At 38.3% G+C, this 15,484-nt stretch overlaps 2 protein-coding genes across 4 annotated transcripts; one reads left to right on the top strand and one right to left on the bottom strand.

Annotated features, from left to right (window-relative positions):
- The first annotated feature begins 322 nt into the window (after positions 1-322).
- LOC116050848 (Fc receptor-like protein 5) lies at positions 323-3,044 on the top strand. 3 transcript variants are annotated; one of them, XM_031301075.2, is made up of 7 exons: positions 323-445; positions 553-588; positions 835-1,125; positions 1,430-1,702; positions 1,999-2,274; positions 2,388-2,427; positions 2,458-3,044. In XM_031301075.2, the coding sequence occupies exons 1-7, from the start codon at positions 337-339 to the stop codon at positions 2,747-2,749; spliced, it is 1,317 nt and encodes a 438-aa protein (XP_031156935.2). In that variant the 5' UTR covers positions 323-336; the 3' UTR covers positions 2,750-3,044. The 3 variants fall into 3 exon arrangements, with proteins under 3 accessions (XP_031156935.2, XP_031156934.2, XP_031156933.2); XM_031301074.2 differs by having other exon boundaries at positions 2,388-2,717; positions 2,757-3,044; XM_031301073.2 differs by having other exon boundaries at positions 2,388-3,044.
- A 595-nt stretch (positions 3,045-3,639) lies between these two features.
- otol1b (otolin 1b) lies at positions 3,640-6,496 on the bottom strand. Its single transcript, XM_031301072.2, has 5 exons — positions 6,230-6,496; positions 5,294-5,709; positions 5,098-5,187; positions 4,719-4,790; positions 3,640-4,632 (listed from the first exon to the last, which is right to left on the bottom strand). The coding sequence occupies exons 1-5, from the start codon at positions 6,253-6,255 to the stop codon at positions 3,734-3,736; spliced, it is 1,503 nt and encodes a 500-aa protein (XP_031156932.2). The 5' UTR covers positions 6,256-6,496; the 3' UTR covers positions 3,640-3,733.
- Positions 6,497-15,484: the final 8,988 nt, after the last annotated feature.

Raw genomic sequence — 15,484 nt, 5'->3', positions numbered from 1 at the left:
GTGTGTTTCTTTCACTTCCCTTTGTTTTTCACTGACATTTCCAGGAAATATACTTGGGGTCAAGGAATTAAGTAGACATGAAGAAAAGACTAAAAAGGATATAATTATAAAATTAACATATGTATATATATATATATATATATATATATATATATTTGTTATATTGATAACAAAAGGAGATAGTTCCTTATATTCTAATACCCATCCATTCTTGTTGTTTTAAAAAAAGAAAAAAGTAATCCCCTTTAGGTTTCTATAAAAGTATGCTCACAGTTCAAAAATACACTTATGGCAGAAATGAAAGCGTTATTTCTGAAAAAAGGGATATCCTGTGTGATGTGTTGGAACATCATTTTCACTTCCCTCCCCACTAGAAATAAAGTAATCTCCCTCAATCTCTGTTTCTCACAAATATTAAAAATGGACACTGTCATTTCCCTCCTCGGTGAGTTTTCATCTGTTCATTTGTAATATCTCACAAATGTATCACTGTGTTTAAAATATTGTTTTCTACTTTTATTTGTCTCATGCTGGATTATTTTCCTTTTTCAGTTCTTTCGACACTACCACAGCTTGTAGTAACACAGGGTATGTACCACCTATTCTTTATTCAATTCTAGATATGGAACAACTTCACATAACTAGATGTTAACCTTTGTAAGCATACTGTATACTGTATCAATATAATCAATCAATCCACTGAACAGATGGCATTATGTGATTTTAAGTTCATGAGCTAAACATTAACATTTATAATCGAAACCATGTAGGTATACAGATTTTTTTGGGGGGGATATACTTCCCCAGTAAACCCATATGTGTTTGTCTCCTTAGCTCCCCTTTTGACCTCGCTCAGAGCTGTATTGGAAATAGTGTCGGGGGATTCAAGGATCTTCTCTGGAGAGAGTGTCCGGCTGACATGCAGCATTCCTGATGTCCACAAGTCCACCTGGACCTACCTGTGGTTCAGGGAATCTAAGCAGCTCCCACAGTCTGGGAAGGACCTCATTCTGTGGAACGCCAAGGTTCAAGAGAGTGGGAAATATTACTGCCAGGGAGTGAGGGACACATTAGTGGGAAACATGCACACTCTCCAAAGTCTGCCTTTGGAGATTTACGTGGATGGTAAGATCTTGTTTATCAGTTTCATTTCATTAGAAATCTCCTTGATTCACATGTCAGACCCTCTTCTTCCTCTTTTTCCTACTTCTGCTACTCCCGTCAACTCTGAGAATTGGGAACCACTGAACTCCAGCTGCTTTTAAATATAGTATGGTGCCCCGTTGTGTGTTTGTTTTTAGAAAACGTGACCAAGTTTTGGTCACATTTAAAACACGCTGCCATTGGCCTGTTTTATTACTGTAAATATCAATATAAGAGCACAAGATGTTATTTCAATGTCACTTTCTTCTCTGTAATCTTTGTTCAGGAGGGTGGGCTATCCTGCAAGTCCCACCTCATCCCAGCCTCGTTGGAGAAACCTTAAAGGTCACATGTCGCGTCCGAGGCACATCCCAACTTCATGAGGTGATTCTGTACAAAGATGGCGTTGAAGTCATGAGACAGAATGGCCTCCACCCACATTTCTACCTGAATAACTTGACCCTCGAGGACCAAGGAATTTATTCTTGTAGGGCATCGTGGGATGAAGGCAGACGTACACACTCTGTAATTTCAGCTGACGCTTCAGTGCAGGTCTTAGGTGAGTTCACATTCTGGATTGCATATGCTGAGTTTGGTGAATTTGCACACATTAAATATATAGTTAGACACTTTAGGAAATGCACTTATTAGCTTTCTTGCCAAAAGTTAGAAGAGCAATACCACTCTTGTATCTGAGAGCAGTATTGATCTTTTCAACTAACTCTTGGCAAGAAAGTGAAGAGCCATTCCCATAATATCTTAATAATTATAGTGCTAAAATAAAATAAATGTCAACATTCTTTTAAACTATTTTGATGTGTCAGTAATGTTTCTTCTTCTGTGGCTCTATCTCAGAGGTTCTGTCTCAGCCAGTTTTGGAGATTGTTGCAGACAATAACCTGATTCCACTAAAGAAGATGAAGCTCATATGCCACCTCCAATACAACGCCCGTGCTCCTGCCCCTGCAATAAACTTCTATTTCTACAAGAATAACAACCGACTGGGAACAGCAACCTCTGAGAACCATGATCTGGTCCAACGGACTCCAGGCCAGTACAGCTGCAAGGCCAAGGTGCCTGAGTTGGGCATCTCCAGGTGGAGTGAACCTGAAAGCTTTGGACAAGTAACAGGTATATATAAGTAAATGTAACCTGCTGTGTGTCCTTGACTGAAAGTTCAAACCTAAAGTGTCAAAATTGCAACTTGCGAAACTTCTGAGGTCAACTTGTCTCTGACCCAATAGCACCACAGATGCTGATGCCTCACACTCTTCATACCAGGGACCCATGGCCTTTAGCTCCCACAATCTCATCCCCAGTGCTCTCCCAGCCTCCTGCAGCTGAGCCAACAGCAGCCCGGCCCTCTCCTCACCGATCCACTGCAACTCCAACTTTTATTCAGCCTACTGAAGTGAGCACCCAATCTACAACTCCTCCACTGAAGCCTTCACAGCCAGCACCAAGTACTCTGCTATCTACAGTCCAGTCTCTCACACAAACTGCTATTCCTCCCCCCCTCAATATTTCTGAGGAATCTGATATGTCTGGAGGATCTGATATGTCTGGAGAATCTGATATGTCTGGAGAATCTGGTGACATGCCTTAGGTCTCTCCAGACACTGTCCTATGGTGACAAGTTATCAGACATTACAGAAAATACATGATCCTAAATCAATGTAATAGCATGCAACTGGCACATCTTTAGCTATCTGATATCAATCATATGTACACTGTGCTGCCAGTGCACACTTTTTATATGGTTAATTGTGTAATATTAATTCTACATGTTACCAAGTGTCAACTTTATGATCTCATCTCATCAAAACTAACTGGATCCGTAGTGCTGGGAATAATAACTAATGTCATATTGTGCAAGCAAATAAAGCATGAATCATACAGTATGTACTACTGGATTTTATTTTTAATGAACTCTTTTTTACAACCCTATTGTACAATATATAGTAGTCCTCATGCAATACTGCTTTCTTATTAGAAGTATTGGTATAATATCATGGGTAGTGGATTTACAGTAAGAATAATAATACAGTTATAGGTCACAGTGATAGTCTCTGTATACTTGCACATACACATGCATCATATATTTGTATGTAAGATTTCAATTTATGGTGAATATTGGCATCTTTGCCCTTAGTTACCTTTGTCATTTTGCAAACATTTTTATAGTGTAGTTTTTTTATTGTCTTCTTCCCCTAATTACCTGGGAAGCAATGTGTGTGCTTTTTCAGGATTCCTCATTGAGCAATTTACCACATTTTTTGGACTGGACAATATACCCCAATATATTTATAGATCTTTTTTATTTATGCATGTTACGTGATGAAGGTTGTGTATAAAAATGTTGTATATATACAATCAGTAAACAAGACTTTTGTTTTTATTCAGAGGGCAACAGGTAAAATAAGAAGATACTAAACATGACCTTGATATTGCCAGTCCTTACATTTTCATACTAGTGTGCATAAAGCTTTTCCAGCAGTTCATAAGTAATGAGTGTAGTGTAGCACCACCAGTATTTGGCCTTTTCAGGGATGGAACAGTCCAGTAGAAGAACATTTTTTTCAGTAGAGAGTTAGACCGTGTCTGAGTAAAGCAAGAATCCAGAGAAGATGCTGTCATCGTCATTGCTGGCATACGCCCCATTCCAGTCTCTGAGCGTCTCCATCCACACCTGATCACCCACCGCCAGCCGCAGCACCACCAGAGTGGACGCCTGGTCGATGTCTTGGCCGTACAGAGAGTCCCGCGTCCTTACCCGCCGTGACCCGTTCACTACCAGCGTGGCTCGCAGTGGCTGATTGCGTACGGTGATGTGGAAGGAGAAGACATAAACCCCGGCGTGGATGCATGTAAAGCTACTGGAAGTGACATTGAAGTGGTTCTCTTCGTTGTAGAAGACTTTGTCAAAGCGGATTGGGAAGCCAGAGGGAGGGAAGGACTTTCTTGGAGAGATACCTACACTGAAGGCTGAGCGTTTCTGGGGAACCCCTGATCCCTTAGCTCCTTTGAATCCACGAATGCCCCGCTCACCTCTCATCCCAGGGTAACCTCTGTCCCCTTTTGGCCCAAGCATCCCTCTTATGCCTTGTGGTCCCTGAGGTCCTGTAAACCCTGGTTCTCCTTGTGGTCCAACAGGTCCCTGATCCCCTCGGAGGCCTACAGGACCTGGGGAACCATGCTTGCCATTCATTCCTGGAATGCCCATCCCTCCTGGAATGCCAGGGGACCCAGTGTCCCCTCGCTCACCTTTCTGTCCTCTCTCCCCGAACGTGCCACACTCCCCCTTATCCCCCTTGTCTCCTTTAGGACCTATCTCAACAGCCACTCCTGGAGGTCCAGCTGGCCCCTCTTTTCCCGGTTCTCCTTTCTCACCAGCAGTCCCATTCTGGCCAGGTTCCCCTTTCACCCCACTGTCACCTTTGACACCTTGCGACCCTATCTCACCCCTCTCACCTTTTGAGCCAAAATCACCTGCAAGGTAAGGAAAACTATATCAGAACTGTTGAAGTATGGAAACAATATCAAACAATTCAACAATCACCGGATCAAGTTTGCACCTTTTTGTCCTGGTTTCCCTGGGACTCCTGGTGGCCCACCTGGCCCACTGCTTCCTCTGTCACCTCTATCCCCTGAGACATTGATTCAATGAACAATATCCAACATAAGCAATGTGAATATTTTTATTTTTTTAACTAGTGAAGAAGAACAATGATGGGGCCTTTGTAAACTGACTATTCTGAATCACCGTTGTGTAATGGGCCCCTGGGCTTTATGTGTTGTGCCCAGGGGCCCATTGTTTCATAATATGTCTTTGTAATGTATGATACATCATGGCTGCATTCTTTCAATATATGATAATATAATTGTAATGTTTATGTAATAAGCAATTGTAAATGTTTATTTAAATTAATTAAAATTGAACCATATTTTACTCACCTCTGTCTCCTCTTAACCCCATAGGACCACTCACTCCCGGTGGTCCAGGTAAACCAGCTGCTCCTGTAAGGCCTCTTTCACCAGGTGGCCCTACATAAGGAAACGTAGGCTAAGTTCAAAATGTTGAAAGCAAACAAATGAATTGATTAAATCAAAAGCATTTTTCTCAAATGCGCTTTATCAGTGAGTCTTATACCTGCCATGCCTCTGTCTCCCTTTGGCCCCCTGGGGCCTCTCTCAGGTGGACAGCACTCGCAGAAGTTGAAATAGCACTCGTTGTAATCTAGAGTGTAATTCTCAGGGCCAGCACCAGGGGGCTCGGTGCTGTCTGTGTAGTACTGTGGAGGGACCTGATTTAGATAGGTGGTCCTCTCTGTGGTGGGCAGCGGATGGGGCTCCACAGGATTTGCGCTCGGCACTATCTTGAGAGTCTTGGGCATGCTGGTGGTCACAGGGCTGTGCACGGTGATCTGAGGTACGGGTTTCTTGGTGTACTGGTACTTTGGCTTCTGTGTAGTCTTAGCTTCAGCGCAGGACACCACAGTGAGTATAACCACAACTACAGCCACAAGGGTAGACTGACAGGAGATAATCCTCATGGTTGACTGGGATCTGAGAACAGAGTTTAAAAGCTATTTTCTTCTGTTCTTCTACACTCATTTCATTTTCCATCCACTTTAGGTTTAAAGACAAGAGGTTACAAAAATAGCACATCTGATCAGCAGTTCGCTGTTGCAAAACACTCAGCACTACCAAGCTACCTCTCCTCTCATCTACTATCATTCTCCATGTTTCTTCAATTCGGATTATTTTTCTGTTTCTCTGTTTCCACTTGTGCGCTTTCTACACCGCTAATTTCAGGTTGGAGCTACTTTGTTTCTCAGTCATGTGCCATTGTGACTCGAAAAGTCTGCAGTTTGACTATTCAAAAGCTGATTTTATGGCTTTTATCAGTAAATTCTGCTGCTACGTTTAACTGCAATGACACTCTGCATATTCATCATCTTTATCAAGTTCAGTATGCTCCTCAACATATGTCATTCTTTACACATAAAAACAATAATTTAATAAGTAACCCATCAATCAACTTTCTGTGCAAAATGTATAATTTAACTAAATTAATAAGACTCACCCAGTTATGCATAAGTGGTAGGTCATTTATCCTCTCTAGCGGTTTGGAGGCAGCACCAGGAGCTTCAGGTCTCTCTGATATCTCTGCCAGGCTTGGGCAAAAGAACATCCCCACCAATGAGGGTGTTTGCTGGAAGCACAGGGGGAGGTCTGAAATCCAACTACGGCGGGCTGGAGCCGACCCAAGGAGAACCACTGTGCTGTGGCCCATTCTCTGTACCCCTGTTGTGTAGAAAGGTGCTTTTGTGACACGGGATACAGCGCCCGTCAGGAGCACTCCCTCGCTGCGAGCTAGGCGAGGAGCAAAGGCCGTGGGGCAATGGGTCACCCGATATGGGAGGCATTCCTCCAACATCCAACCTGCTACCCAGGCTCTTAGGGTGGGACAAAGCCAAGCAAAGAGGGTTCTATGACAGAGGCCAGGGCACTACAACACTACAACTCTTTTTTAAAGCGTAGGTTTGGACAGTATTCTGCATGAAGGTGCAAACTGTTTTTTACAGATCTTTTACACTCAGTTGCATGTTGACATTTTAAAGTACGCCTAGATATCTGCAGCAATTGAATTTAAAATGACTAAGATCTGCAAACTGGCATGCAGCAGAGGGGGCTAAGTATTTACAATCTACTGGTTCTTGGTGAACATCCAGAAGAAAGCTTTAGCCTTAAAAGCACTGATAATCTCCTCACTCAACAGTTGCTAAACCTGAGCTGTTTGTCAAAGGAACCAGCTTATCTCATTTAAATCAGTGCAGTTGCAATGCTTGCCTGATCACTGTGACCAACTTTCTGCACATGAGCCCTCAAGACTTCTGGCAGCTACATTTGCTAACTATGATTTATACTGTGTTGCTGGACAAAGATTCTTTATTACGCTGTAACAAGATAGCATTGGGTTTTCATAGAAAAGTGATTTTCTGGTAGCTGTCTAGTCGAAACTCTTGACTGGCCAGTGAATGAATGTTTGAGCAACGGACATGCTTCAGTTGTCAAAGACCTCATGTCCTCAGAGGGATCTATGACCAGCTATGAGTGAGCAGGAAGAAGGGAAATGAAGTTTGGGAAACAGAGAGGGGTGATGGTGGGATGAGGGCCACTAAATAGGAGAAGATTGTGTTTATTTAAACCATTTTTTATCTTCTTGTGTAGGCTACTTTCCTTTACCTCCTAACCTCTTTTCACATGTTCTTCTTCTCCCTTCTTCCCAGCAGCTCAGGTGAAGTGTCCCTGACTTACCCCTCCATAAAAGGCAAACAGATGGAGTGTAAGATATGCAGCTGAGTCCTGAGAGAGGGGTTCCTCTGGGGTTCTCCATGCCCGACCTCAACCCCCGTCGTCTCTCAGCTCCATTCAGACCACACACAACGGCAGCGGTCAGCTTACAGTGCCCAGCTGGTCACAGAGGACTTAGGCGCCGCTCACCTGTCCGTTCATTTAACACTGGCACCGGCCCTGCCCTCAGCCTCCATCCACACACACTATAGAGAGCTGGATAAGGAAGAGTTAACTTACTCAACGGGTGCAGTCGAGCAGAGAGAGGACCTAAGATGACTTGGATGGATGGAGGTGTATTGCCTTACATTAACCCTATTCGTGTAAGAGAGATCCTGAAGCTGCAGTGAATGTGTATAGAGAGTGTGAGAAGGAGATAATAAGATAGAGACTTGTTTAGTAACCAACACAGCAACCAGCCACTCTCTGTATGATTATTCCAGTACTACTACGGCCATAGACAGTATGTCGAAAAAAGTGATAGACAAGTCATATTATAGTATGTCGAAAGAAATTAAAATTCGTCATAGTATAGTATGTCCTAAAAAGTCATAGTATAGTATGTTGAAAAAAGAGATAAAAAAGTCATAGTACAGTATGTCAAAAAAGTAATAGTATAGTATGTTGAAAAAAGTGATAAAAAGTCATAGTATAGTATGTCGAAAAAAGTGATAAAAAACATAGTATACTATTTCGAAAAGTGATAAAAAAAAAAAGTCATATTATAGTATGTCGAAAAAAGTAATTGCATGGTATGTCAAAAAGTGATAAAAAAGTCATTGCATAGTATGTCGAAAAAAGTCAGAGTATAGGATGTGGAAAAAAGTGATAAATAGTCATAGTATAGCATTTCAAAAAAGTGTAAAAAAGTCATAGTATAGCATGTCGAAAAAAGTCATAAAAAAGTCATAGTATAGCATGTCAAAAAAAGTCATAAATAGTCATAGTATAGTGTGTCGAAAAGAGTCGTAAAAAAGTCATAGTATGTCGATAAATGTGATAAAAAAAAAAGGCACAGAATAGCATGTTATAAACAGTCATTGTATAGCATGTCGAAAAAATGACAAAAAAGTCATAGTATATTATGTTGAAAAAAGTGATAAAAAGCCATAGTATTGTACGTCGAAAAGATTGCCATAAAAGTCATAGTATAGCATGTTGAAAAAAAGTGATAGAAAGCCATAGTATGTAGTATAGTATACTATGTCAATAGATGTGATAAAAAAGTCATAGTATAGTATGTCGAAAAAAGTCATAGTATAGTATGTCGAAAAAAGTTATAAAAAAGTCATAGTATAGTATTTCGAAAAGTGATTAAAAAAAGTTATATTATGGTATGTTGAAAAAAGTAATTGCATGGTATGTCGAAAGAAAAGTGATTAAAAGGTCATTGCATATTATGTCGAAAAGTGATAAAAAAGTCATAGTATAGCATGTCGAAAAAAGTCATAAAAAGTCATAGTATAGTGTGTCGAAAAGAGTTGTAAAAAAGTCATAGTATAGCATGTCGAAAAAAGTGATAGAAAGCCATAATATAGTATGTCAATAAATGTGATAAAAAAGTCATAGTATATCATGTCGAAAAAAATCATAGTATAGCATGTCGAAAAAAGTGATAAAAAAAGTCATAGTATAGCATGTCAGAAAAAGTCACAGTATAGCATGTCTACGTTATATATATGGTATGTCGAAAAAAGTCATTGCATAGTATGTCGAAAAAAGTCAGAGTATAGGATGTGGAAAAAAGTGATAAAAAAGTCATAGTATAGCATGTCGAAAAAAGTCATAAAAAGTCATAGTATAGTGTGCCGAAAAGAGTCGTAAAAAAAGTCATAGTATAGTATGTCGAAAAAAGTGATAAAAAAGTCATAGTATATTATGTCGAAAAAAGTCAAAGTATAGGATGTGCAAAAGGCAAATAATGTCATAGTATACTATGTCAAAAAAAGTGATAAAAAAAAAGTCATAGTACAGCATGTCGATAAAAGTGATAAAAAAAAGTCATTTTGAAAAAAGTGATTCAAAGGTCATAGTATAGCATGTCGAAAAAAGTGATAAAAAGACAGTATAGCATGTCGAAAAACATCATAAAAAAGTCATAGAATAGTATATCGAAAAAAGTGATAAAAACGTCATAGAATAGTATATCAAAAAAGTCAAATTATAGCATGTCGAAAAAAGAGGGATAAAAAAGTCATACTCTAGTATATCGAGAGAAAAAAATGACAACAAAATCATAGTATATTATGTTGAAAAAAGTGATAAAAAAGCCATAGTATTGTACGTTGAAAAGAGTGCCATAAAAGTCATAGTATAGCATGTCGAAAAAAGTAATATAAAGCCATAGTATAGTATGTCGATAAATGTGATAATAAAGTCATAGTAGGCTATATTATGTCAAAAAAAGTCATGTGGAAAAAAGTGAGGGACCGTTCGGTATTTATGGAATTGACCATCGGAGGAAAATAGGGGAGGGTCATGTCTTTTTATTCTTTGTTGAGGGGAGGATCATCCAATTTTTTTTAGTCTAAAAAAAGGTCACCCAACTTTTGTATTCGTGAGAACATCAACATTTCAAAGTGGCTTGTTTGGTGCATATTTATCCATGTAGCTCCATGTAGCTCTCTCAGTCTCGGCCCCTATCGCTAGCAGATGGGCCTTGTTTAGTCAGCCAGACAATTTGAGCTGTAGCTTTAGAGACCTGGCCAGCCATTCCCGACTCAAATATCCTTTTGGTCCCGGTGATTATTTGTGAAATTGTGCAAACGACATCTTTTTCAAGGCATTTGAGAAGGAAGGAGCAGTAGCATGCAAGCTCCCAAAATGACGCTCATCTGAGAAATGGAGTTTTGGATAATGTTCAGCTTCGGCAGCTTTACCTATATGCTAAAATATACAATGACTGAGGAAGCCTAGTGACGAGTCCATAGCAACCAGTGTTGCATTTCTTATTACCCAGTGTGCTTTGCTGAATGGTCTCAACGTTTTATTGTTTTATTTCATGTGAATACTAGTTTACTAGAGTACAAACCAGTACAGAAGGCATCAATAAATTGTTGGGTAGGGTTATTTTTTCCTTGTCATTTTGGAGGTTCATCCAAAATGTATTGCTGGTGAAGGGAGGGTCAGGTCTATTTTGACTAAAGATCCCAAAACTTCTCCAGTGGCCCCTGAAATAAATAAGGAACAGTCCCTAAAAAGTCATAGTATAGTGTTTTGAAGAAAGTGACAAAAAGTCATAGTATAGTATGTCAAAGAAAGTGATAAAAAGTCATAGTGCCATATGTCGAAAAAAGTGATTATAAAGTAATAGTATAGTATGTCGAAAAAGTCAAATTATAGCAAAGCCGGTCTACAGAAAGCCTTTCCACTCCCTATTAAGCCCCATTGTACCGAATTTGGTTGCAGTTCCACCAGAGTTCCACTGGGGGTGATCGCGGTCCAGTGCAAAATGAATGGGATTCTATGGAGCTAGACAGCTAAATTTGTCTCTTTCGCCTGATTGTCGTTGAGAAATCTCAGATTTGATTGTAGTTTCTGCAAGTTAAACATGGATTATAGGTCGAAAGTTGAATGAACGAGTACTTATGTCCTTTTGATTTCTTACAGGTTGAGTCGTTGTTGCCCATAACACGCTAGCATTCTGCTAATGAATGCTGATTGGTCAGTGAAGGACTGATTACGATCGGAGATCCCTCTTGACGGCATCCGAAGCAGAACCAGAATGTCAGAGTGAATATTTCGGCGTGGTCTTTAAAACATTAGCACGTGTATTGACAGGGAGAGCCTAACCTGTCAGCTGTGTTGTCGATGCCTCGAGAGAGAAAAAGGAAGCGACTCAGAACTTGCCGTAAAGCAGTATCTCTGGCCGTATATGTCTATGACATCATTGACATTTTAAAAGGCTTTTTAGAACAAAAAAGCCACTTTAAAAAAATCTAACACCCAGCAGTGTGTATTTTCTTAGCCTCCCCTTGAATTAATTTGAATGCAACATTCAAATTACTAGACAAAGAATTATATCCTGAGAAAAGTGGATTTTGAGGGGTATAGCTCCATAGAGTCCCATTCATTCTGCACTGGCCTGTGAGTGTCCCCTATATGGAACTCTGGTGGAACTGCAACCAGTTCAGAAGCCGGAAGTAACGAGAGAGTGCAACTTCTTCCCTTTCCCAATTTCCCAAAGAAATTCTTTGATTATAGCATGTTGAAAAAAGTGATAAAAAAGTCATAGATGTCGAAAAAAGTCATAGCAAAGTAAGTTGAAAAAGTGATAAAAAAAGCATAGTATAGTATGTCGAAAAAGTCAAATTATAGCATGTTGAAAAAAGTGATAAAAAAGTCATAGTATAGTATGTCAAAAAAAGTAATAAAAAAGTCATATTATAGCGTTCAAAAAAGTCATAAGCATGTCGAAAATAGTGATAAAAAAGTCATAAGCATGTCGAAAAAAGTGATTAAAAAGTCATAGTATAGTATGTCGAAAGAGTAAAATTATAGTATGTTGAAAAAAGTCATACTATAGTGTCGAAAAAAGTCATAAGCATGTTGATAAAAGTGATAAAAAGTCATAGTATAGCATGACGAAAGAAGTGATAAGAGAAACTGACAGGAACACAACTGTTGCCTACATCTATTCTTCAGTCCTGTAGTGTAGGTCTTGAAACTATTTGCACCACTCAGGATTAGGAATACTCATCCTTCTGTCTTCCAGTTATTCTATTATCATGCTAAGCTACCGGATCTGATACACACGTTATGTTACGTTATGTGTATCAGACCTCAAAACTTACAGGAAGACATAGGATTTGAACACTCAACCTTCTGTCTGCAAGTCATTCTCTTATCACTCTAAGCTATCCTACCTGACTTAAGATGTCATTATTTTAGCATATTCGTCTCTTTGACTTAGTATATTGCACCTCAAAACTTCCTCAAACATATAAGATTTGAACACTCATCCTTCTGTCTTTCAGTCATAATCTTATCACCCTAAGCTATCTGACCTGACAGAAAGTAAATAGGTCAGTATAATATGTCGAAAAAAGTGATAAAAAAAAGGTCATAGGATAGCAAGTAGAAAAAAATTACAAAAAAGTAATAATATAGTATATCGAAAAAAGACATAGTATGGTATATTGAAAAAAAGTCATAAAATAGCATGCAAATGTTTTTAGAAAAAACTCATAGTATAGTATGTCAAAAGAAGTGAAAAACAGTCATAGTATAGCATGTCGAAAAAAGTAATAAAAAAGTCATAGTAGAGTATGTTGAAAAAAGTCATAGCATAGTATGTCGAAAAAAGGGATAAAAAACTCATGGTATTGTATATCGAAAAAAAGCTATAAAAAGTCATAGTATAGTACGTAGAGAAAAAATGTGATAAAAAGTCATAGTATACTATATAGAAAAAAGACATAGATGGTATATCAAAAAAAAAAAAGTCATGATAGGAGATTTGTTGAAAAAAGTGTTAGTATAGGTCATAGTATAGGATCTGGAAAAAAAAGTAATAAATAAGTCATATGTCGAAAGAAATGAAAAAATAGTCATAGCATGGCGAATAAAATGTCATAGTATAGTATGTCGAAAGAAGTGATAAAAAAAATCATAGTATAGTATGTTGAAAAAAAAGTGATAAAAACGTCATAGTATAGTATGTCAAAAAAGGTCATAGTATAGTATGTTGATTGAAGTGAAAAATAGTCATAGTATAGTATGTTTACAGAAGTGAAAAAAGTCTTAGTATAATATGCCGAAAAAAGTGATAAAAAAGAATAATGTATAATGTTAAAAAAAAAGTCATAGTAGAGTATGTCGAAAAAAGTGATAAAAAAGTCATAGTATAGTATGTCGAAAAAAAGTGATAAAAAAGTGAAAGTATAGTATGTTGAAAAAAGGCAAAAAAAGTCATACCATAGTATGTCGAAAAAAGTCATAGTATATATTGTATGTCGAAAAAAATGATTAAAACAAAGTGATGAAAAGTCATAGTATAGTATGTCGAAAAAAGTGAAAAAAGTCATAGTATAGTTTTCCGGAAAGTGAGAAAGTATAGTACATAAAAAAAGTCAAAGTATAGTATATAAAAAAAGTGAAATCAGCATTGTAATCATTCAATGTTGTTTTTGAATTGTTTGGGATTGTATTTTTGCATTTCTTGGAAAACCGTATTGTGTTCTTTTTTTGCAATTCATTGTTGATTGAGTTCTACCTTAGCTTAGACAAATCTTCTGAGATTTATTTTTCCTACACTGATGAAGGCACCATAGATTCAAAGCAATACTTTGACATGTTTCAACTTTCTTCCCAAGAGCCAGATGAAAATATTGATACCACTCTCTTTGTCTGTTAAGCTACAGCCAGCAGCCTGTTGGGTTAGCTTAGCTTAGCACAAAGACTGGAAACAGGGAGAAACAGCTGGCCTGGCTCCGTACAAAGGTAACAGCATCCAACTATTAGCATCTCTAAAGCTCACTAACTGACCAATTATATATATATATACACTGTATATCCACATGTTGCCTGGCACCCTCACAATGATGACAAGACCTGAGGAAGTGACTGCTCCCAGTCAAAAATTGTCGGGCACATATCCCTGCGTAAAACTCAGTATCAATCTTCTATTTCTTGGCAAGAAACTAGAACTATCGTTTTAGAGTGCAACCTAACACCTGCTGGAAATCTTGTTTTTGCTTACCTCCAGTATTTTAACTTCTCAATAAACAACCCTTAAAAGACATTTAAAAAAACAGCACTAGTGCTTTTAGCACCACTCAACCTCTGTCCTAAGCACAATTCCCTCCCCAGTGATCAAGTGCAGCTCACCTAACAGACTCCATGACCCTGTGAAGATCAGATAGGTTTGATATCAAGTGTAAAAAAAATTACAAACCCCTGTCTCACTCCCTTCCTTGTGTGTTTCACACAAAAATATATTGGTACCCTGTCAAACATTTCTTCACAGCAGCTTGAACACATCGATGAAAATGTCCCTCTTTTCTATTACAGTTTTTCTTGATTGCTTTGATACAGCAGTCAACTCAAACTCCACATTTTCAAAACAGTTAACACACAGGCCGAAACAGTGGCACTCATGGTCAAAATGACACATTTTGTTTGCAAAAGGCTGTAACCGTGCCAAAACATTTAACATATGTAACAAAAGCTAATTTTGCCTTCAAACAACACAACTTGCAAACAAGTGTATGAGCTCTTTCAATCAACCATTACACAGTGGACAATAAAATACAAAATACAGCACTCAGTGGGAATCAGTGCACCATTGCTTGTCACTGTAGCCTACTACTGTACGTAGCTTTCATGCCAGTGCCATTTGTTGTCAAATTTGCCTTCTTGCAGAGAATTGGATCCAGAATCAGAAATGCTTTGATGCAAATTTTGATTCCATTGATTCTTATTTTCAAACCTTGGCTGAAAACTGAAATTCTGTAAATATTACACATACAGTTTTTCTTGATTGCTTTGACCTTCTTAAAGAAACTGGGATCCACTTGGTTTTCATCATCACTGTCTCAGCAGAGCAGAAGACACCTCTTGCAAATGTGTTAACTCTTTCTCATTGGATGGACACATTTTCCCCACCCTTTTGCAGAACAGTTAACACGGATGTCATTCAAGTAGTCCAAACTCCATTGTTTTAGCTATGGTAACCAAACAGAAACCATCTGTTCCTAACCATTAGAAACTACCTACATCAGTATGACATCACTGAAGCACCTGTTTGACACTAATCTTCAACTAGCAATCAGTCTGCAGGCCTTAAAGGTGCAGCGTCTGTGTTGTTCTTTGCCAACATGGATGGAAGAGATCTAAGACAGAAGAGACTGAGTATCAATAGTGGCTATTTCTTATACTCTACAGTAATAGATGTTTATACTTAACTGTAATAAATTTTATTTTTATTTTCTTAATTTCTTATACTCTAATATATTTTATTTTGGTTTGGTTTACATGTATTTTG

This window comes from Sander lucioperca, chromosome 5, assembly GCF_008315115.2.
Source record: "Sander lucioperca isolate FBNREF2018 chromosome 5, SLUC_FBN_1.2, whole genome shotgun sequence".
NCBI lineage: Eukaryota > Metazoa > Chordata > Actinopteri > Perciformes > Percidae > Sander > Sander lucioperca.
The sequence above is the reverse complement of the archived record's forward strand: the minus strand, read 5'-3'. Positions and strand labels throughout refer to the sequence as shown.

Bases quoted from the DNA above. Each gene is read 5' to 3' on its own strand.
- LOC116050848 (XM_031301073.2), top strand. From the start codon at position 337: ATGTGTTGGAACATCATTTTCACTTCCCTCCCCACTAGAAATAAAGTA. The intron at 589-834 runs GTATGTACCACC...TTGTCTCCTTAG, and splicing joins ACAGCTTGTAGTAACACAGG to CTCCCCTTTTGACCTCGCTC. The intron at 2,275-2,387 runs GTATATATAAGT...CTGACCCAATAG, and splicing joins AAGCTTTGGACAAGTAACAG to CACCACAGATGCTGATGCCT.
- otol1b (XM_031301072.2), bottom strand. From the start codon at position 6,255: ATGACCTACCACTTATGCATAACTGG. The intron at 5,710-6,229 runs GTGAGTCTTATT...CTCTGTTCTCAG, and splicing joins TACCACTTATGCATAACTGG to ATCCCAGTCAACCATGAGGA. The intron at 5,188-5,293 runs GTATAAGACTCA...TTCCTTATGTAG, and splicing joins GGGAGACAGAGGCATGGCAG to GGCCACCTGGTGAAAGAGGC.